Source organism: Bombyx mandarina, chromosome 18 (assembly GCF_030267445.1).
Source record: "Bombyx mandarina strain Sakado chromosome 18, ASM3026744v2".
NCBI classification, from domain to species: domain Eukaryota; kingdom Metazoa; phylum Arthropoda; class Insecta; order Lepidoptera; family Bombycidae; genus Bombyx; species Bombyx mandarina.
The window spans coordinates 13,113,891-13,138,204 of NC_143224.1; the positions used below are offsets into that span (position 1 = coordinate 13,113,891).

General features: G+C 40.3%; 2 protein-coding genes across 2 annotated transcripts in view; both read right to left on the reverse strand.

The window, feature by feature from the left end:
• Window positions 1-1,010: 1,010 nt before the first annotated feature.
• On the reverse strand, window positions 1,011-18,728 carry Rh50 (Rhesus blood group-associated glycoprotein Rh50). Its single transcript, XM_089734722.1, has 8 exons — window positions 18,512-18,728; window positions 15,406-15,548; window positions 14,749-14,926; window positions 14,290-14,402; window positions 8,023-8,217; window positions 7,061-7,222; window positions 6,056-6,146; window positions 1,011-2,092 (listed from the first exon to the last, which is right to left on the reverse strand). Exons 1-8 carry the CDS (start codon window positions 18,681-18,683, stop codon window positions 2,010-2,012), a joined length of 1,137 nt encoding a protein of 378 aa, XP_089590848.1. The 5' UTR covers window positions 18,684-18,728; the 3' UTR covers window positions 1,011-2,009.
• Window positions 8,228-24,314, reverse strand: part of LOC149501040 (uncharacterized) — a 173,526-nt gene continuing 157,439 nt past the window's right edge. Inside the window, exon 2 of the mRNA XM_089734720.1 lies at window positions 8,228-13,865. Within this exon, the coding sequence (XP_089590846.1) occupies window positions 8,802-11,123 (2,322 nt within the window). The 5' untranslated portion in view covers window positions 11,124-13,865 and the 3' untranslated portion in view covers window positions 8,228-8,801. The remainder of the gene's footprint in view (window positions 13,866-24,314) is intronic.

Below are 24,314 nucleotides of genomic sequence, written 5' to 3' on the forward strand. Positions count from 1 at the left end.
GCGGGATTGGTTATCAGTATGCTCATCATGAAATATTCATCGCGGGGTGTAGCGAGCGGCTCGCGATCTTTTATTAGCATTTAAGACAAGTTTTGCAATGTAAGCCGTGTTCCCTTCGTGTTCGGACCTTTTGGAAGGATATTTTTGAATTACATCAATAATTCGGTTTCGAATTTCGAAAAATAATGTTTCGCTTTTGTATGCCTTCTTGGTTGAGGCTTCGGGTAGATGTTCATTCAGAAGCTTCTCCTCATTACTAAGGGTCGTGACTCCTTCGCTGCATCAATCTCTCTTGTACGATTGTTCTCCATCTGCTACAAACCCTGGCCTTGTGGAGGGCATCGTGGAGCATGATGTCCAGACAAGACCGAATTTGGTTCCACCATCTTGTGGGACTGCGTCCTCTGGGACGTTTGCCCTCTGTCTTGCATGTCACCCTCAGCTGATCAAGATTGTGACCCTCTTTTCAAGCAATGTGTCCGGAGAACTCCTATACTCTACGTATGTATATTGTGGAGAGTCTAGTTTTGACATTAAGCTCCTTTAGTATTGACACATTGATGCGAAGGGCAGTCCGGATTCAGACGCTACGAATTGATTAAAAACTAACATATTAAGGCATTGGTCTTGTTTATTTTAAAATTGTCTACGCTATGAATATTTCAAAGGCTTACAATCTGTACAATCTACTCTTCATAACGAATTATTGTATTGTAGCTCATCAGCTGAAAACTTGTTAATCTTTTGAATACTATAGGTATATAGATTCAATATATAAATGGAAATACATGGTAGATGGTTACGTAATACTTTGATATATTCATATTGGCTCTAACCGGGCATTAAGCTCGGTAGTGTGTTACTCAGTCACTAATCACTAAGTCTGCGAAGCGAGCGAAATGTTGAAAAAAAACTTGCAATAATTTTTAAAATCCCTTTCTAACTGAAAAAGCTTGTATGTGTTAGTTCAAAAGATACGAGTATTCATGTTAATTAAAATGTCATCTTTATTAGTATCTTAATCAGAGAGCTACATAAAACAAAACTTATTGATAATAATATTATATAACTATTTACTTAACCAAAATACTTTTCTAAACAATTTTCAATAATAAAACGTAAATTCAACAGATATATTCCTAATTACATATATCTAAAAAGGTTTTAATGTTTTTGATAATAAATTATACATTTAAAATAACTTGATACTAAGAAAAAATAAAGTGAAAAATACAAAAGAATTAAAAAAAAAGTAAATTCAGCTTCGCGGAGTTTGGTCCCTTTAAAGCAATTATGTATTTGCTGATAACCTCAGCATTAAATATTTAGCTGTTATACTCAGAATCAATGCTAAGGATACAAAATCATTTAACTACCCAAGGCTTGTTCCTGTAAGCTTTGGAAACATGGTCTTACTTCTGTCGAGACCCAATGATGCGTACCTCACTGATGATTTTTTAAGTTTATTTTTATTGCATAGTTCCGGTGGACGAGCTCACAGCCCACCTGGTGTTAAGTGATTACTAGAGCCCATAGACATCTACAACATAAATGCCGCCACCCGCCTTGAGATATGAGTTCTAAAGTCTCATTATAGTTACAACGGCTGCCCCGCCCTTCAAACCGAAACGCATTACTGCTTCACGGCAGAAATAGGCGTGGTGGTGGTACCTACCCGTGTGGACTCACAAGAGGTCCTACCACCAGTAAACTCACAAGAGGTTCTATTATGATAACGTAAATTAGGTGGCTACATTCACGTTTTCAATAGGCCGTAATTCGTTAAAAGCGTGAGGTCAGTACGCTCATCTATCCACTGATGTCAGATTCACTCAGCTCATTAATAAGTCAATACTTTTTATCCGAATAAAATAATACAGCTCGTGTCGATCTACAAGCTTTTGGGAATTATTGTTTTCCTTGTAAAACCTACATTTTCGTTGTGAATCCACAACGGAGAGGATAAAAATCTTTTGTAAGCACAACGGGGTCGCTAAACAAAGGGTCGATTAAGGTAATTCCCAGTTGATTTCGTCGTTGTACCATTGTTTCTGCTTCAGGGGCTCCAGTGCTGGAATCTTTGAGAGGAGACCTGGAAACAGTTGAATTGAAATTAAAAAAAAAAAAAACTCGATTGTATCAGAAATGATAAGATTTTGATGTCAGCATGAAATACTACAGCTGTTGAGGAAGAATTTAATTCTTGAAGAGCCTAGCTTAGGTACCAATTTGAAGTCATTTGAGGAACAATCATTTGAAGTCGTCGTGGCCTAACGGATAAGACGTCCGGTGCATTCGTGTTGAGCGATGCACCAGTGTTCGAATCTCAGGCGGGTACCAATTTTTCTAATGAAATACGTACTCAACAAATGTTTACGATTGATTTCCACGGTGAAGGAATAACATCGTGTAATAAAAATGAAACCCGCAAAATTATAATTTTCGTAATTACTGGTGGTAGGACCTCTTGTGAGTCCGCGCGGGTGGGTACCACCACCCTGCCTATTTCTGCCGTGAAGCAGTAATGCGTTTCGGTTTGAAGGGTGAGGCAGCCGTTGTAATTATACTTGAGACCTTAGAACTTATATCTCAAGGTGGGTGGCGCATCTACGTTGTGGATGTCTATGGGCTCCAGTAACCACTTACCACCGGGTGGGCTGTGAGTTCTTCCACGCATCTAAGCAATAATACATATTTATACGGCACTAAATAAAAGATGTTTTTTTCATCTACGCTAATCAAAATTACTTTGACTGGTTAACGGGACTATAGTAATTTATCGATGCGTATTGATTTATATATCTTTATGTGTATGGTGAAATAATATTTAAAAAAAACAAATGTATGACTTAATTAGATAAAAATAAAAGTGAATGAGATCAAAAATATCCTTTAATAAATAAACGTTTTCCTGGCGTTCTATTTCATTAACGGACCGTCTGTTAAGTACATCCACTCTGTAATGTATTGATAATTTACATGAAAATGTTACGTTTTCCCGTTTTATGTTGCCTTTTTCAATTATCTCCAGTCGCCTGGTTACCTTTCATTGAGGATTTCATAATAACGAGATTTATTCATTCAATGGAATTTCCCCGTTTTTGTTATTCGACCATTATCACTGGAACTATTTATACTGTTACGCGCTGGGGTTCGGGATAAATAAAAATTCTACCGAATTACAAGCTAACACTGTATTAGCACTTAAACACTTTAAAATTCTCAATTCGCTTGTTCCGCTTCGCTTCAGGTGATCCGTTCGCTGTTTCGCTTCGAGTAGTTCCGATTACTGACTGACTGCGTGCCATCCCTACAACGCTTTTATAGCCGATACCACATCCTTAGAATTATCGAGAATATTCCACACATCTCTAGTATTGTTTTCCGCTATCCGACAATAGATGGCGTTATACTTCTCGAGCGTTCTAGATGCTACTAGATCCTTCGATATTTGTTCGACTATTCGGCGATAGATGGTGTTACTCTTACCCGCGTAACAATACTTTACATAATGCATTTCTATATAATGCGATATGTTTACTGTTAGCCCTAAACTTTAACTATGTTGTTCCAGCACATTGTTTAGGTATCGTAACGACCGCACCAACTTTGAAATGGGAACAGACTGCTGTTTGCGATAGTAACAAGCAGGAAGTTGTTATCTAACGATGACAATATAATACAAAAGCGCCCCACAACCTGGAAATAGTGGTAGAAGTATAATTCACATATAGGCGGTGACTTTGCCCTTAGCATTTTCGATGCTCATTAGGCGGCTCTAAATTCAAACGTCTTTAACGACTGCAAAATAATCGCGAACCCGCTGTAGACCACTAAACTAGACCAATCTTTAAAAACAACCGAATTTCCACATTTTATAAAGGAAATTTCCAACAGACGCAACAGTACGGCTTTTTAATAATTAAATGCCACTTCGTAGGCTGCGAAGTTATATTTAATTCAAGTGTTTTATGCAAAAAAGACCCAAGATCTATAAAAATATAAAAGCACACCTTGATGAAACTAGATGTATTGTGCATAAGTACTTTTTGATTGGACAATCAACATTGTTTATCTAGTAAATGTACTTATAGATACAATGGCGCTCCTAGAAATATGCAACCAAATTCTTTTTTGCATTGAGTTGCATTCGAATGACATAGACGTTGCATATTCATTAAACCACAGAACCATATTCGACAAGGTCATATTTGTCAACATTTTTTTTTTATTGCTTAGATGTGTGGACGAGCTCACAGCCCACCTGATGTTAAGTGGTTACTGGAGCCCATAGACATCTACAACGTAAATGCGCCACACATCTTGAGATATAGCTCTAAGGTCTCAGTATAGTCGCAACGGCTGCCCCACCCTTCAAACCGAAACGCATTACTGCTTCACGGCAGAAATAGGCGGGGCGGTGGTACCTACCCGTGCGGACTCACAAGAGGTCCTACCAACAGTAATTACGCAAATTATAATTTTGCGGGTTTGATTTTTATTGCACGATGTTATTCCTTCACCGTGGAAGTCAATCGTGAACATTTGTTGAGTACGTATTTCATTAGACAAATTGGTACCCGCCAGCGGGATTCGAACACCGGTGCATCGCTCGATACGAATGCACCGGACGTCTTATCCTTTAGGCCACGACGACTTCAACATTTACGGTAACGACCGACGTACAATTATTTTCGCCGACGACTCCATTAGTCAGGCGTCTTTAGGTTCTAATCTCGGCGGTCCGTGCAGGAGGCGTGGTCTCGCCGTCTGACGAATCCGTCGGCTGGTCTTCGGACCGTTGTCGCGTCGAGGCGGTGCGTCCTATTCTCACAGACTGGGTTAGCCGCGACCGTGTTACCTCCCGGTTGACCCATGTGCTCACTGGCCATGAGCGTTCGGTGGGTACCTGCTATGCGACGCTATCATCGCTCGAAGGGAACCAACGATTGAGTTCCACCACTGTGGCTGCGACGAGGACATGGCTAAGCACATGCTTGGGAACTGCCCCATGTAGCTCGGGCAGCGCCGTGTCTTTATAGAATCGGATATATCGCTTCCGATCGTTGTGGCTACGGTGGAGATAGAAGACTTTCGCGAGATGATGAACTCGCAGAAGTCGAGCATCCCACTCCAGGTCGGCCTTCAAGGGTCTCCTTGATGGAACGAGAGAGGGAGAGCTCGTGTGTTGTTGCTGGTTACTTGTTACCGGAACCATAGAATATCCATGAATATAAGAAATGTCCAGATATGTAGATGCCGGGAAACCACCCTTGATAAATGAGTTATATATATCAGATGTCCCAATCTTTCAAATCCAAAAGGCACATCGCGGTAGAATAAGTAGGGCAGTGCCTACCTGTGCGGGCTTACAATACGCGCTACCACCACATACTAAAACTATGTAGTACTGGCCTATAGATTTCATTTGGTATTGTTATTCCGTCATAAGTTTCAATTTCTAATCACTACCAAACCAACAGTAATGAAAAATTGTTCACTGGATCTTTACTGCATAACATACTCAATTCGCGAGTTAGTAGAAGAGATTTTTTTTTCGTTAAATGCTCCTCTCATTTTATTATTTCAATTTTCATATTGTTGGTTTGTTCTGCGTCTGTTTGTTCTCTGCTTTTGGTTGGATATGTTTTTGATAATTGCGTTTAAGGTATATTGAATACAGCTTTTTTGGAATATATTTAATATTTACAATAAAATGTTCGAAGAAAAGAATGAATGTGTTAGATGAGCTATTTAGCCAGAAGATTAGAACTGAGGTCGCTGTTTTAAAAAGAGCTTTAGATCTTTAGGTAGATGGAATTACAGCTTTTTTATTTTTATTTATTGCTAAGATGGATGGACGAGCTCACGGTCCACCTGGTGTTAAGGAGCCCATAGACATTTACAGCGTAAGTCCCGCCACCTAGCTTGAGACATGAGTTGTAAGGTCTCACTTTTCTTTCACTTAAGCTCATCTGGCGTTAACTCAAAATAGGAAGCAATTTACCTCACAACCTCTTTGGCACCTCGCTCGTTGATACGAATTGTTTCTTACCTGTTAGAAATCCAGATACCAGTGATAATAACAGAGTCACCACAAGAGCTAGGAACTGGTTCAAAGCTTGTTGTCCAATAGTTCTGCCATTCTATAATACAAGAATAGTGTAACGTGTTTTTAATCTAATACACCTCTATATTTTATTATATTTTTTTTATTTTATTTTTTTATTGCCCTTGTCGGCAGACTTGAGCATACCGCCCTCCTGATGGTGAATGGTTACCGTCGTCCATGGACTTTAGCAATGCCAGGGGTAGAGCCAAGCCGCTGCCTACCGTTTAATACTCTCCACAAGCCTCGTTTGAAGAAGGACATGTCATAGCGCTCGGGAAACACCGTGGAGGGGAGCTCATTCCATAGCCGGATGGTACGTGGCAAAAAATACCTCTGGAAACGCACTGTGGATGACCGCAGTGGCTCCAGGTAGTATGGATGAACTTAAAATAAATTATGGATTTGAAATAGAAGGTAGCTAATTCCATGGAATCATAATTTCAACTTAAAACGTTACTGTGCTTATACGCCCAATAGCTGGTCTGAACCGAATCAGATATGAGCGTGTCTATCAGTAAAGAGCAACTGGACATAATTTTTAACAAAGTACGTTATTGTTCAATTACGGCAGATATGGTACATACAACTTAAAAGCTTAAAAGTTGAGGAGACGAAAGTTAACTGAATACTGAGTAAGTAATAATATCTTATAAAATTATTTTCTTACAGAGACAAATGGCTAGGTTATACCTCATTAGAAGGTACTAGTATATTACCAATTCCCTATTCATCCGTAGTAATAACATGTACCTTAGTTTTATATATAATAACTAAATATTCCCGAAATTCCTATCCCTATGCGACAATGCCAAGTTAGTTATTCTTTATAGAAGGAGGAATTCACACACGTGGCTGGTATGATACCGTAAGCTAACGAATAATAAAACACACATACTGACGCCACCTAGTTAGATAATGAATAGAGTTAAAATGTCACAATTAATATACCTGGCCAATGCCACTAAAAACAGTGCCAAGTTCAGCGCCATAAGCGTCGCTGGTGGCTAGACCGGCGAACAGGACGGAGAGAACACCGGAGTAGATTCCAGGCATACCGTGAAGGTTGTTCACACCGCAAGTGTCCAGGATGCCAATCTTTGTGAGTTTGGGCTGTTGGTTACACATATATTGAGAAGTTAAAACTAATCATTTTCACATAAAATCGGTCAAAAACGTTCACTTTTTAATGGATTTTAATATAATAGGTATATCTCTTAAGTAAGTCTTTGTTCGATGGTAATAAGCTCTCGTGTTAATTTCATTATAAATACATATCTTTACTTTGGTACTTTTTATTAATTCATTATACTCGTAATACTATGACTTTGAAAGCTACTCCACTTCAGTCACACGCTAAAAACTATGCTAAAAATATTACAATTTGACAAATCTTTTGTGTCATTGTAGGATAAGACGCTGAAGTACTTATACTCAACGATACGACTAAGGCTGCGCTTAAATACTGCAGGGAGATATTTTATTGCTTAGATGGTAGGACGAGCTCACAGCCGACCTGATGTTAAGTGGTTAATGGAGCTCATAGACATCTACAACGTAAATACGCCACCCACCTTGAGATATAAGTTCTAAGGTCTCAGTATAGTTACAACGGTTGCCCCACCCTTCAAGCCGAAACGCATTACAGCTTCACGGCAGAAATAGACGCGGTGGTGGTACCTACCCGTGCGGACTCACAAGAGGTCCTACCATCAGTAAACTACTGTTACTATTGTACTGTAACTATTGTTAAGGAAATAAAATTCGACCTTATGAATAAGGTTGGATTATGGTGGTTGATATAGTGATGTTTATGAGTTTCGTCAACTAATTAACGCCTCGTGTGCCATAGCCCCGTTCACATATCTATGCAATAAAAAATCCTTAACATATTAAAAGGACGCTAAACGTACTGTCAGGTAACGATATCCTAGAACGCTCAAGATCCCCGCGCCGATTCCAATAGCCACTGCTCCACCAGCTCCGATCTGCATGTTACACACGGAGCCCACAGCCACTCCACCAGCCAGGGTGGAGTTCTGGATGTGAACCATGTCAAATTTACCTTTGTGCTCATTCAGTGCTGATGATAAAACAAATGTAGTTACCTGTTGGAAAAATAGAGGTACATTGAAGTAATTGTCGAAATGGGTAGAGTGGCTAATTTAAAGTCATAAATTCAAATTCTTCTTCTTAATTCCTTGATTATTTTTGTAGTGCGACCATAAAGAAAATATTTTTAAATACTTGTAGATATAAATAACTAGCTGACCCGGCAGACTTCGTTGTGCCTTAATCGATAAATAAAAGACCTAAACTTTTGTATAAAATAAACTTAAAACAAACAAAAGGAATCCGTCCGACGGGGGACAAATGAAAGGAAAAACAAAATTTCTATTTTTATTGAATTTCGAGCATTTTCATATTTATCTACCTTTTAAACCTACTCTGAACTTCCACAAATAATTCAAAACCAAAATTATTCAAATCGGTCCAGCCGTTCTAGAGCTTTAGCGAGACTAAGGAACAGCAATTCCTTTTTATATATATATAGCTGTTCCGGCGGACTTTGTTCCGCCTTAATGTCAATAAATAAGCAGATTTTTTTTTTATTGGAAAAAATACAAAAAAAATTAAATTTCTACATCAATCATTCATAATTATTTCTGTATTTTAGTACATAGGTTGCTCTTCATTTAAGTACCTTGTGATACACGACATTTTTTGTTTTATTATCAGGCGCAAAAACAAACAACGCAGATGGTCTTCCGACCCGTGAACATGCCACGTATAATTGACCATGGGAAAACCATGAATGTTCTAGATTTAAACCACAAACTTTTAAGGATTGGCCTTGTGATTTGTTGATGGTCATGGCAAATGCAAGACGTATCGGAAATTGAAGTCTTTTAAATTCAAACGGCATATCGGTTGGGATCATCGGTATCCTCGGAATGAGAACTTCCTCACCTTTGAATTTTCCTATCATTATCGTAGCGTAAATTACATTGTTCATCAATTTTCTAACCACCAAACGCGTACCGTTGCACAGTTTTGGTTGGTTTATGTTTCGAAGCATGACTACTACGGAGCCAACCTTTAGGCGTAAATTGTGCGGTGGTAAGCCAGGCACGTCCAAAGAGTTTAAAAATTCAATTGGATAGTTGGTGGCTTCATCTTCATTTGTGACGCAGTCCATAGATTTGAATGAATGCATTGTTCCAATGATCTTATTTTGAATTATGTAGTTTAGGTCATCTACATATTTATTCTTAGCCGCTAAAATTGCTCGCTCACTCATCCATTCATAATTTTTGTATTTAGAAATAATTTCTGGAAATACATTGTTGATAAGTTCGTCTTTTGATGAGACAAAATTACAGAAATTATTTGGAAATGATATTAATCCGCTCGATTCATCGACAGGTACTTGACCATTACCGATAGTCAGCAATTGCTCCGAGAAATCTTCAGCAGATGTATCATTAAGCAATGTAACTCTCATGTTTGTTGTCAGTTGCAGTTTCTTCACATGGCGCCATAGATTTGACGATTTGAGGCAAGCGTTTATTTCGTCGGCAGCCGTAGATCTTGGAATTACTGGCAGTATTTGGCGGAAATCGCCAGAAAGTAAAATCATTGCTCCTCCAAAACATCTCGAGTCATTGCGTAAATCTTTTAATGTTCGGTTAAGTGCTTCTAATGCACGTTTATGCGCCATTGTGCATTCGTACCAGATGATGATTTTCGATACCGCTAAAACTTTGGCCATTGCTGAGTGTTTTGCAATATTACACGTTGGTTCTTCAATAGTTTGAAGATTTAACGGTAATTTGAATGCTGAATGAGCCGTACGGCATCCTTCTAACAATGTGGCTGCTATTCCAGAAGAAGCAACTGCAACCGCTATGTTAAATCTCGCCCGAACAGTTGCTAAAACTAATGACATGAGGAATGTCTTGCCAGTTCCACCAGGGGCATCTAGGAAATATAAACCACAATTTTCATCATCGATTGCCTTCATTAAAGTATCATAAACTTCCTTTTGTTGGTAATTCAACAGGGGTACATTCATTTGAACTACTAAATCTAATTCCTGGTGATCATATTCACGTTCCCTTTCCAATTCTCGATTAAATGCGTCATTCATTTCACGATATGGTGCTGGCATTCCTAACCTGATTAATAAATTACCGCACATGAGGTAACACATATCTTCGATCAAGAGTAAAGCACGATTATGTATCTCCTCATTCATCTCAATATCGTGATTTCTGGAACTGACACGAATTTGATGTAAAATATCTTCTGACATATTATCCTTGTATTTATGCCACAGGTTACATGGGTTTGATGGAAAACATGTCGAAATTATGATGGCGAATAATGTGCGTATCTGACTTAGAGATGCAGAGATAATGGCTTCAGCGATTGTCGTATCCCAATGACTATCGTTTTCTAATAACTTCAATTCTTCACATGCAGCACGATATGTTGGGAATATTACACCATTAACAGTTCGTAGTGACTCAAATGACGTTGGCCCACGCACATTTACCAGCAACAACCGCAAATAGAAACATTCATTATTCTTTGGATGAACTGTATACATACGACCAAGAGCATCAGTAGAACGCACATCTGGATACCCAGGAACCGCATCGCCTTGCTTCCATCTTTGAAAATTCTTCGATGAAGCATTCCAAGTATAATAACGTGGCATCTTCGAGTAAAGCAAAGTTCGTGCAAACTGATCGCTTTGGCAGATTGAAAAAAAACTGGTCAATGTAGTTGCTGGAGGTGTTTCAGCACGTTGCGTAGCATTCGAAGCCGTAAAATATACTCGTTGACCATTCTCCAGATGCACCGCCAAATGCGTAACAGTAGGATGACGTTCGTGAATGGGAAATGCGAATATACGCCAAATCGCTTCATTACAGTTCACATAACGACCAACTTGATAGCGTGAAATTTCATCGTTGGTATTCGAGGATTGCAATCCAAAAACCGCCATATCACTGCCTTTCGTGACATATTTGCAAATATATTTTATGGACTTAACTGAATTGCAGTATTCAACGTTGCAATGTGTCTTGAACGATTTAGAAATAAGTGGCGAATATGGAACTGTTGTCGACAACGAAATCCATTCTTTTCACTTTCGTTGTGACAGTTCGACCGTTGTCATCTGGTGATCGACGCCGATACAGCGGATAACCATCATTGCCAGTGACAGTCTCCGCCGTTAATTTCCGTGGATATCGTTTAGAGCACTTTCCATCGACCATGCAAGGTGATTGGGGATTGATGGCACCACACGGTCCATGAATCATATTAGTAGTAACAACATCATGTAGGTCTGGATCGACTTCATAATCAGGAATCTCAGCACATATGATATCATCTATTTGGTCAGGCTGTTTGTTTCACGGGCTGCTTCACTTTGCTCTCGTGATTGAGAAGCACGAAGTCGAGCCATACTATCGCGGCGCTGTTCACGTGCAATTTCTTGTTCTTCTTCAGTCCTTTCATTTGCAGTATTTCGTATTCTTCTTGCATCACGGCTTTGTCGGGAAAGATTCGATCGTCTTGGTCGCGGCATTATTAATTAAACTTCACTTCACCTAAAAACTTAAATTTTCAACCATACCGAGTTTTATAGTTTTTATATATATAAATTTCACTTCACTGTTTATACGAATGGGCAATTGGGCAATAATGTGAATTATTTATTTAATAGAAATAGTTTTATTATTGATTTCTTACAAATATCAAATTGTCATCCATACGTCATTACATAGCTGTCATTATACGTCAATTTTGTTATTCCAAGTCTGATTCTTTTTTGTTATACCCAATGAAGTAGGAAACCTATGGAAATGAAACGTCAACCAAAATTTCGTGCCACTGTGACGTCATCTGGCCACAAAACATGGCGGCTTTAGTGCTGTACAAAAGATTTCAATGTTATCAGGTTTTATCGATAAACGTTCTTGGCTCATTTTATTTTAAATATTGTTGAGTATTATTTATTTGTAGAATTGTGCAAATATGATATGATTTAGATGGGTGAAATCTAAGACAAGTTCGTCCTTCGAATTTGCCAAGTAAACGATATGATGATTTTTAAAAGTTGCTACACTGATTTTATAAAGTTGTCGTTTGTCGCAAAACATAAAGATATGGCGTAGTTCAAAGCCATCAGCCCATTTCCAGCATGCTAAATGTTATCGTATTTTGAGTACGTGTTTTTCTTAGACTATTACAATCTATTTTAATTGTTTTGCTGACTCTATAGTCCGTAACATACTACCGCAGCGCACCTCAAGGAAGGTGCGCCGCACCATTTGAATCACTTTCGCTTGAGAGTGATTCAAATTTTAAACTTATCAAGGGACCGCGTGAAAAAAAAAACACCTACAGAACATTTATTCATTAATTACAAACGTCATTCCTTGTGACTTCCTCTCTAAAATCACTTAATTATTAAATATTTAACAAATTTACAATAGTGTGTTACTCACTGCGGAATAAAACTATTTTATTTAAATAGTTCCGAAGAGATTTTGTCGGTAGCCTTTTTCCCGAAATATCTAAACAGAATGTCTAAATATGTTTTGATGACATATTTTAAAGTGACACATATTTATGATTAGTGTCATGATCAATAGATTCCGACCGAAAAATGGATTTTTCGGATGAGGGCTCCATAATTAATTTAAATACATATAGATAATAGTTTTAGGACATCGACTTTCTTGAGATCCTATAAAATAAGTTTTAATAATTATTTTTGTATGTTTTAAGCATGATAAATTATGAAATTTTATATAATCAATCATATTAAATCGATATCATAGTCAATAAATAATGTACAACCCAAAACAGACGGCCGAACTGACGTAACAATGACATTTGGCGCGCTAAACATGGCGGATTTTCGGCCTCATTAGACGGAGACGGAGATATTTACGTATATTCATGTTTCATTTTATGTACGCACTGAAATACTGTTATATTGTTTTCCTGCGAGTTAAAGTGCTGAGTAAGAACGAGATAGATATATATTTATGTATGTGCCTTCAAAATGGGTGCTATTTATATAAGCAATTGTACGTATAGAACAATATGTCGTGTCCCTACTATATAGGTCTATGGTTATACCACGTTTTATAGTGACTGACGTTAAATGTCAAGTCACACGGGAATGATGTCGAACGGGATAAAAAGTATCCTATGTCCTTCTCCTGGCTCTAAACTACCTCCCTGCCAATTTTCAGCTAAATCGGTTCAGCCGTTCTTGAGTTATAAGTGAAGTAACTAACACGACTTTCTTTTATATATATAGATGACTTTGGCGATGGTACTAAATCGTTTGGGGTCACAACACAGTGTATTATTTAAGGTGTCAAGGTATCAATCGTATCAATGGTACCAAGGCAAGGGTAGGTATCAAAAGTGATACTAGAATTAGAAATCACGACTCAAAATATTAAAAAAATATAATTAGAACAATACAAAATACAACTTTCAACAATTATTGATTTTCAATACTAATGACAAAATGTGGGTAACTAAGTTGACACGCGAATGTACAACGTCCGTCTATCCCTGGTGCCGAGATCAGAAAGAGGCCGTGAACGAGGCAATATGTTAGTGGTGTCCTCAACTCCCCTCTTCAACTCCGACCAGTCTGAAGTCGCTGCTGTATTACGTCAGCAGGCCACGCCCACTTCCTAGGTCTTCTTTCCTTAGACTAGATTAATTTTGATGTCAACAATTCATCTACTAGATAAGGCGCATTTAAATGCATGCACTCAAATGAAGACTACTTAGCACTATAATAGTGCGTTTATAATTTCTGACCTTTTTATTCCTTTACAGTATACATGGCCAAGTACAACTGAGATGTTATTCATCGATATTTATGCTAACTACAATCATTTACGACTTGAAAATACAAGGAAAATATTGTATGAACTATTCAAAATAAAGACCAACTCACAGAAATTAATGGGCTATGAAATAAGTGAGTAACATATATTATACACAACATGTGCCTACGTGATCAAAACATGTTACGAATATAATATTTTTCTATTTGGATCTTCAGAAAAATTAGCGAGGGTTTGGGTATTAAAGAGGATTTATATCAGGAAGGAAGTTGTCAACGCCCTCACCGTAGCAGCAGCCAGAGATAAATACGTATTGACAACAGCTCTTTGATATTCGGCGTCTGTGTTCGTTAGTCCCGAATTAAATGATGGCCAATATATCCACAAAAATATTGATCCTGGAACAAAAAATTTGTTCAACTTCAATACCCAAAAATGAATATCTATCATTGTTTTGACCTTAAATGATCAAAAGTGGTAAAGGCCTTCCTGATGTATAGTGGCTGCGGGATTTAATAGAAAGTAATCGTAACAGAACATAAATTAAATAGAAAGTAAGCGTTGCAGTTCCGAGCTAGGGTTTCTTTTAGATATTGTATACGAGATAGAAACAAACGCACCCAGAAAGTTATTTTATTTAACGAAAATGCACACTAACGCCGATATTTTTTTCTGGTAATGCTTCCAAAGAATTCGAGAATTCTACAGAAGCATAATGGGGCATATTACAATTTTATATGTTACCTATCATAGCAGTGACATCGGATATGTAGCTAGGAGCATTCAGGTCGACGCTCGGAGTCGTGTTTCCATTTGTAGTAGGAGTTGTGTCCTTATTCTTTGATTTCAGCGCCATGCTGACACCGATCCCAAAATATGCTCCAAAGGTATGAATTGCTATCGAGCCACCAACATCAGATGCCTAGAATAATGGCGTTAAATCAGTCTTAAGTTTCATATGAAGTGAAGTATCGGATTTCTCGTACCAAGCGATACACTTGGTTGTCAGCCAAGTCAATGATAGCCATGGTAATGTGGTTGACTTAGGCGACCGCTCTTGTCTAGCTCGCTAGCGTAATTTATCAAAATAGAAAAAATATCATAGCAAAACAGAATAAATATAATAAAAAAATAAAATGAAAATAAAACTAGAAAAGCCTTATATTTCGTGCAAGTGACTTATAAAAACAAAATTAAATATATGTGATTAGTTAACTAAGAAATATGTTTGTTGAATAATATTGTGTTCTATTTTCACTTGCGAGAACCCCTCCTCGGGTATAGGCCTCCTCCAAGGATATGAGAAGAAATATATCATAAATTTAATAATTATTATTAAAAAATACGACACCACTTCACCAAGTGGTTTTATTACTTAAAAACTTACATTGGAAAACCAACCTTAAATACATCCGCCACAAGCCACATATTGAGGCAAGCAACAGCCGTTTCAACAATAGCTATGAACAACAACTGCAGTCCACTAGCTACTCCTAATAGTGCACCAAAAGTTATGAGAACTGTCGCAGACATAATATCCGCTTCTGAAATGCAAAAGTATATTTTACATTTACAACCCATAGTTCCCGAAATATTTTTCACTACCCTGTATTAGATCTCTGGAGCTCATAGTATAATGCGTTGTTAGGCTTAAAGTATAAGGTAGGGGAAAAATAAATGGTCATATAATGTAGTTGGGATCACATACACGTGATTTGATTGGTGCTTATTTTCTACCTGGTTGAAAATCGTCACTGTCGATCAAACACATTGAGAAAGAGAGGAGTCTACTGTTGAAGGTTCTATTCAAGCCTCGTTTGGAGAACGGCATACCAGAATGTTTGAATAATGGGGGGAGGGGTTTACGCATAGTGCATAGGAAACGAAATGCGTTTGAAAGAATCATCGGTAAGCAGTAAGCTTCTTGAATCTCTGTAGAATATACACAGAGCGAATCAAACTTCCTCCAAATATTCAGAAGCTCCAAACGATCCGTAGCCGGAAGAACAATCCGAACAGCTATCTTCTAAATGGAGTCGAACAGGAGTAGCTGGTTCTTAGAAGTGCACACATTGGAGAAAGCTCCTACACAAGAACGAAACTGTGCTTTGGTTTAACACTTAAGCCGCCACGATGATGAAATCATAGGGCGTAAGAGTCCAGCATCCTCAACTTACATAGCATAAGTACCTCGATGGATGGTGGTGGATACGACTGAAGTGTTAGGATCCTGACCACGTTTACTTAACTTACATCTAGCAAAAAATTATATGTCTGTCTTATCCAAAGAGATTTACTATATTATAGGTATTTGATTTTTAATTGTAGGCCAAATTAAATGTTAAGATAATAAAAATATAAAAATGTAAATTTATTCATCCATTTCATTATACGAGTCGAACATCAGGTCACAACAATTAAAATTTTCTTAAGCTGTTTGTTAATGATAATGTTTTCAGAAAAATTAGCATTTCCAACAGCGAAGGCGTTCTAAAACATTAAGTAGGTACAAACTCTCTTTCTTGTTTCTTGTCAATTTTTGTAAGTACTTACCTTTAACAAGTATTTATTGTTCTCGTTTATTTTAAGTTATTGGAGAATTGGAATTTCTTGGTAATTTTGACGCTCGATTTTCTAGGTCAATTAGTTGTAAATTGATTTCGTGAAATCTCAGAACTTAATTGTTTAAGTCAATCAACTGAACTAACAATTCTAACTTAAAAGAACGAACGGAAATTACTTTATTTTATTTTATTTTACCGTAGTCCACAGAATATTTGAATTACGCTTCTAACTTGAGACGTGGATTCGAAATTTTCATTACTGGAATCCTATCCTACCCCTGAAAGTGGATAGTTTGACTGTTTTATATCCGAGAAGATTTGAAAGGCGTCTGCACTCCATCCGTCCGTTAGCACCACCACTATTGCTCAGCGAGGCAATCGGGGTTCCGTGCTCAAACAGATCCTGTATGAATGAACTTGAGATTTCGATCCTGTTAATTTTCAGGGGGGCACTCACGTTGCGTTGTCACTATAAGCACCGGTAGCTGTAGACGTCAGGCGAACTGTAGGCCCGTCGAACGGACTTAATAGTAAAATATAAGAAGTCTTCGTATGCAGATTGAGATTCAGACAGCATATAAATATATTTTATAAATCAATAGTTCAACAAACGGATGAACTTTAGCAGATTTTTAGTTTTTTGCCATTCAAAATTGAGAAACAAAAGTTTTTGGATAACAAAACATGAAACTGAAACCTTGATTAGGTTTATTTAAGCTATTTGTAATTAAATAAAATTACTGTTTTATGTTATGAATGATCTGAACGTACAAGGCTACAAAGTAACAATTACATTTTAAAAAATAACAGTTTTTTTATTGTCTGTTAATAAGCGTAGATCGCAAATGGGACGGTGAAACTTTGGAATAATTATATTAAAACAACATCAGAAACAGGTCCGCAATAAATTCTTTTGTCAAATTGAAAGGAAATTGGCCTTTTAAATTACAGCTTTTTCTTATTAGAACTAAGAGGAAAGTCAAGTTTCGTAATAATTGAGAACAGTTGGTTTCTTCTTCAAATAATCGGAAATTTTGGAGATGAATTTATTTAATTTCGTTAAAACAAAGATACAAAGCTTTGAAGATGTTAGTTAAGTATCTGAATATATGATTGAAAATTTCTCTGGAATTAAGATAAGTTTCAAATAAATTACTGGTGGTATTACTGATATTACTGGTGGTAAAACCTCTTGTGAGTGCGCACGGCTAGGTAACACCACCCCGCCTATTTCTGCCGTGGAGCAGTAATGCGTTTCGTTTCAAAGGATGGGGTAGCTGTTGTAACTATACTTGAGACCTTAGAACTTATATCTCAAGGTGGGTGGCGCATTTACGTTGTAGATGTCTATGGGCTCCAGTAACCACTTAACACCAGGTGGGTTGTGCGTTCGACAACCCATTCAAGCAAAAAAAAAAAAAATTTGTAAATGCGAAACAGTATTTGTTGGCTGGTTCTTCTCTCGAGCAGCACGGCAATGATGAATCGAACTTAGCTATTTTCGAGATGATTTTACAAAGCCATTAATTACTAACAATACTTGCTAAACACTTAAATTCAATAATGATTATTTTAACGGCAACCGGGAATTTTATAACAAAAGGTAATTTTGACCTAGTAAGACTTATAAAAAATGTTTTACTACCCTTTATTATGTAAATTAAATAATTATCCGAATCTAATTTCTATTACAAAATCTTACCTCACCTTATCCCACTAGGTGGGGTTGACACTGCGATTTTTTCTATTCCATTCTCCTCTATCAGTAGTCATCTCAACACTCACTCCTCTTTCTCTTACATCGTCATTCACACATTCCATCCTTGTCTTCTTCAGTCGATCTCTTCCCCCTTTTACCACACGATGTTATTTCTCATTGTTCACCTATAGTTCACTAGAGAGCTTACGGCCGTTGTGTTAACTTTATCAGCCGCCAAACTTACCAAGCAAAGACTTCTTAGTGACATAAATAGTGTTATTCTTCATGTGATAGAAGGACTGGCAGAGTAGTGCCCATTGAATGACTAGGGCTGCCAACAGCCAGTTGAAACCAAGCGCGCTGTAGCTGTACTTTTTGAGGAATGTCATTAAAAAGCCGAAACCGATGAAGATCATCACATGAGTATCTTCGAACCCTGCAACGTGAATAAAGAATTAAGATGGCAATTTAATAATTATGTGTTTATGTATTTTGTTTTCGATAGTTGATGATAAATTACTAATTAGTAATTTGAATATTTTATTTGCTTGTTGGCTTAACGAATTCACGGACAGCCTGGACCTATGTGGCTACCGGAACCCATATGCAGCACAATGTGAATAGCACTATCTACATTGAAATATGAAGTTGAAATTTCAATATGTTTAACGGGTGCCCCACACTCCAAACTGAAATGCACTTTTAGTACAAGACAGAAATTGACACATCAGTTAAGCAGAATGTCTGACTCGTAATTACTTGGGTCAGCAATAATGAAAGGCAATAAAAGGTCTAACAACAGCGAAAATTTGACAAAATTAAAAACAGCAACATTAACGCACGCTCTATTTAAAAGAAACACAACAAAAATTTTATTCTTTTGTTTTTTCCACGATAATTGTTAGAACGTCAAATGAAAAATTGCAAATGGAATTACGCTATTCATTGTTTTCAGCCTCCAAAATGGCCCCCGAGGGCATAATGGGAATAAAAACGGCTGTACGTAGTTACATTCGCTGTATTACGTACATTCTTCTTTTTATCGCGCGAATTCGTTTAGCAACTTTTCTGTTATTGAAAATAAAACCAATTCCATTTTTATTTAAATATACATTTTAAGAGGTATTCGGTGGATCATAGAAGCTGTTGTTTGTGAAATTATTTCGACAATGCTTTGCCTAAAATGATCATTATATCATCATTATCAGCCTGCGGCAGTCCACTGCTGAAAATAGGCCTCCCCCAAAGCTCGCCACTGAACCCGATCTTCGTGACGATTACGGCATAGCCCCCCCTTATAGCAGCTGAGCCCGGGACACCAGTGCTACGAGGCCCCTATTGCTTGTGCTGTGCGATTGTGTGTGCCCAAAGCGTGAGTGTTGTGATCCAGAAGTGTTGTGTCGGTGTGGTGACGCTCCGAGCAAACGAAATTCGGGACCCGGGAACAGGTAAGTTGTTCGACACCATATTTCTTAACGTCTGTTAATGCGGGTGGGTGTCGTTCATACCTGTGTAAGCTGCGTACTCACTTTATTCTAAAGAATAAAACCAAGTTACGTTAGCGCCACCGAGTCTGGCCATCCGTGTCCGCTCCCAGTCCTCCCCTACCCTTAGGGGTTAGGCGGGGCTGCTACTAAACCCGGTTAACTGACTCCTTGTAGCCGTGGCCCAGTTTATCGTGACCCCCGTAAGTAAATAGTAGTTAAGTTTTTTTATTCATTCTCATTTTGTATATATATTGTTGGATTCATAGGTTCATAGTTAATTGGTAAATTTCCCTAGTTTAAGATAAAATTAGTTCAATAATTACAATAGTTCCGTAAGCCAATCAGAGGCGTTGTTCTTTTACACAGATTTTTCTTCACCCAACTACCCACATTTAGACTTGTTTTTTCATATTGATCCAAATTCTATTAAATTTAATTTACTACATAGCATCAAGGAAATTTACCAACCCCACCCAACGGTAAGTGGGCCGTTCGTTGAATGCCGTTGCTTTCCTAAATTCATCTTTTATTAACCATGTACAAACTGTTGTTTTATTATACAATTAACCAACGTTTGTACCTCCTTCGCTACACTTCTATTATATATCATTTGATTAGTTTATTTAATTTATACATTAACTTCTTTAGTAGATAGCATTAGTTATTAAGTTAGTTTGACAGATCCTGCGGGCGCGACAGTGGTACAGCTTATCTGCGACCAGGTTAGTAAACTGTGGTGTTGCTCGGCGGAGGTTTTCGTGGACCGTGTGTTCGGTAGTGGCTCTGCCTGCCAGTCGACTCCGGGGTTCATAGTGCGACGAAATTGTTTCGTCAACCTTGAGATCCTGGGTCCTCTGACTGGCCGAGCTGTGCTGGCGCGTGGTCTTCGGCCGCCGGCCGTCGAATGATACATTAGTTAAGATAGTTCATAGTTGAAATTAAGTACAGTTAATTACTAATTAGTTAAATTAAATTGTTTTCATTATTCATTATTACTATTCATCTTTTTATTTTCTTTATCTTAGTTATATAGTCCAGTATTAATTTGATTCAATTCAATTTGATCGATATCATAGTAGTTAGATCTTAGTGTATAATAGTTCAGTAAATTAAATAGTCAACAACATTAGTTGAGCCGCTGTCGCGTTGCGCGGAGTGTGACTCCCTTAGTTCTTTAGTTTCTAGTTTATTAAATTAATTTAGTATTCATTTATTATAAAATAAATATTCAATAATAACATTAGTTACAGCTCCACCTAGTATTCGATTCACAAATTACCAACAATTCAGTTCATTAATTAACAAAGTATAGAGTTCATTGACAGGTTTAAAATAAATTCAATAGATAGCGGTAGCATCGACCGGCCTCTTGCTTAACTGTTGTTTAATAGTTTGATAAAAAAAAAAGTAGTTTCAGTTACATTGTTATATTTCAAGTTGCTTTCCCTTATCGGTTTTAGTTTCTTTTTACTTCTCTGAATCCGTATTACTTCGGAAGACCGATGAACTCGGTAAGATAGGAGTCGGTAAAAACATGTCTGGGGGGACATCACCCCCCATAGTCAGCACGCCCGGCCCGTCCAAAGGACGTTCTGTGGTCTCACGCATGTTTGCCCACCGACCTTCGACCCCTAACCCCGGTCTTATGGACCCTGACCTGGCCAATCGGCCTGGACCTTCCAGAGAGGCCCAGGGGTCCCCGAAGACCGGTCCGGGGGAAAGTACCTTTCCTACTCCGGCCGCTCGTTCGGGGGCCACTCGGTCTCGAAAGAAGGCCAGGTCCGAGTCGGACCAGGGCTCATCCGGAGGTGACAAACGCGCCAGGATAGGACCGTCGTCTAGGTCTAGGGAGGATGACAACAGCGAGGAGTCCTCCTCTACTTCTCCTTCCTATACCACGACTCCCTCCTCTTCTTGTTCCTCCTCTCGCAGTGGTAGTCCTGAACCCACTCCCACTTCTAAACCCACTCCTATGCCAAGGGCTCTTGCCAGTACGGCGGAAGTACGACGGTGCAAGAGAACCCCTCCTCGTTCCCCTTCTCCTCCTATATCTCCCATCCCTTCTGTTCGGCCTCGAGGTGCCCCTGCCCTAAGCAGCACGGCAGGCAACCTCGAATCTACGAGGTATATGGACTTAGAGGCCACGCAGTTGCGTACGCATACGCAGACTCCTTCATTCCCAGCTGCTCCAGCTACCGTCCCAAGAACTTCGTACGCGGCCAAAGCCGCAGTTCGTCCTCCAATCCGTTCCATTCCTCCAAGAGCTACAGTCCCAACTACATCAGCCACTCCTACCCCGGGCACTAGGGGCCGCGCCGCAGAGCTCAAACGCCACCCACCTATATTGGTGGAGGTGCTCCCTAATTGGCCTAGCCACATGGCCGCCATTAGGGAGCGACTAGGCCGAGCTCCTTCGGTGAGGCCCCATGGGTCCGGTTTTCGATTCCTGCCTACGTCCGTGGAGGAATACAGGGCGGTCCAGTCGTACCTGTCGGGGGCCTCCGCCGCGGACAGTACCATTAAGTGGTACTGTTACGCAATGTCGGAGGACATCCCCACTAAGGTAGCGATTCGGGGCCTCCCTGCCGACACGGACTCGGCAGCAATCATCAACGCCCTCAAAGAACTGGGATTCCCGGCGCGCTATGCCCGGTGTATAGAGGCCAAGAGGGGTAGGCCGAGCTGCATTTTTCATGTAGCTCTAGACCACCTCTCGAAGGTCGACCTCGCCCGCTTGTATGCAGTCAGTGAACTGCTATACTTGCCGGGGGTGACGGTTGAAGGTTGGCGTCCCGGCAAGGGTCCTGCGCAGTGTCACCGCTGCCAGGCCTTTGGTCACGCCTCCTACAATTGTCATCGAGCGGTCCGCTGCGTGCGATGTGCAGGTGAGCACGTCGTGGCGGACTGCCCGAGGCCGAGGGAGGGCCCCTTCACCTGTGCAAACTGTGGTAAGGATCATGCCGCCGTCGACAGACGGTGTGTAACCTACCGCAGGAGGCTGAGGATGATGGGGGTAACCGCTCCCCCTCCATTACCACCGGTGCCGCGGCCAAGGGCGAACCCAGTTCTTACTCCCACCGCTGCCCCTTTACCGATCCCCCAAGGGAAGGGTAAGGGGAAGGGAAAATCTTCCCTTCCTCCTTCCCAACCCACACTCCTTCCTACGAATGTGGAGGCCCACGCCGCAGCGGCAACGCTGATGGCGGAGGCTAACCCACCACGTCCTTCCACATCTTCTGCTCCCGTCCCAAGAGCTCCAGCTGTTGCGTCTTCTAAGCAAGTACGCACTACCGGAGGGAAAGCTGCAAGAAACGCAAAGAAAAACAAAAATAAAAAGATCAAAAAAAGGAGAAGAAACTTGCGGCAAAGGCCCAAGAACAAGCCTTGCAAACCCAAGCCACAGGCAGTACTTCAACTGCCCAACCCAAGTCACAAAAAGAGGCGCCTCAACAAATGGAGGTGGAGTATGTGGAGCCGGAAGAGGCAGTAGCCTCCACCTCCTCTATATTCAGGCCAACAACAAAACCTTCAACTGAAAAGCCCGTAGACCCAACGGCCTCGGGCCCAAATATTCATTCCCTCCCTCCCCGCCCTCAGCGTGAGCGGCGCAGCGGTCGGCAGGCCTCACAACCTGCTGGCTTTGCTGCATGGCTCCTCGCACTGTGGGAGAGATTGTCCGAGGTGATCTCCGGAGTGATCCGTGAGATCGCCTCGGGAGCTAGCCCTTTCGGGGCGCTCCTGTCGGGGTTCTACCAGATGATTGCGCAGCTCAATGGCTAGCCAGGAGTTGCGCATCATCTACTGGAACCCCGACGGGATTAAATCCCGTAAGAACGACCTCTTGATTCTCGCCCGGGAGTACAACCCTGAGGTTGTGCTCCTGGGCGAGACCAAGCTACGTCCTCAGGATGCGTTCAGGATTCCCAACTACTTCATGTACCGACGTGACGAGCTTACCCCTGCCGGGCGGCCGTTCAGGGGCACTGCGGCCCTCGTCAGGCGGGACGTGGTGCATGATCAGTTGGATTTGCTGTCCTTCACATCGACAAGGTCAGTCGGTGTGAGGGTACACACCTCGGGGGGAGATATGCGGATTTACGCCGCGTATAGACCCCCGGGGCCTGAGTTCCACCCTGAGGATATAAGACGGGCCCTGAATTACGACAGCCGCCCAGCTCTGCTGGTCGGGGACCTCAACGCGAAACACGTCGCGTGGGGCTCCCGACTTAACACAGCAGTGGGCAGGCGGCTGTTAGAAGATGCCGATAGGGGCGACTACTCCGTGGTCGGCCCCGACGAACCCACGCACGTCCCGTCCGCCGCGCGATATCAGCCCGATGTACTGGACGTGTGTGTTCATAAGGGGCTACGGTGCCCCGTAACGATCGAGGCACTGTACGACCTGGGTACCCCCCATCTCCCTATCCTGGTGACACTGGGTATGGGGCTCACCCGGGTTGCGACCTCGCCCCTACGACCGAAGGTCGACTGGGAGCTCTTTAAGAGACGACTGGTCGACCTTCCCGTAATTCAGGACCCCAACACCCCTGATGGGGTCGA

Bases quoted from the DNA above. Each gene is read 5' to 3' on its own strand.
- Rh50 (XM_089734722.1), bottom strand. From the start codon at position 18,683: ATGATCTTCATCGGTTTCGGCTTTTTAATGACATTCCTCAAAAAGTAC. The intron at 14,927-15,405 runs GTTGGTTTTCCA...CCATTATTCTAG, and splicing joins TTGTGGCGGATGTATTTAAG to GCATCTGATGTTGGTGGCTC. The intron at 14,403-14,748 runs GTAACATATAAA...TTTTTGTTCCAG, and splicing joins CGATGTCACTGCTATGATAG to GATCAATATTTTTGTGGATA.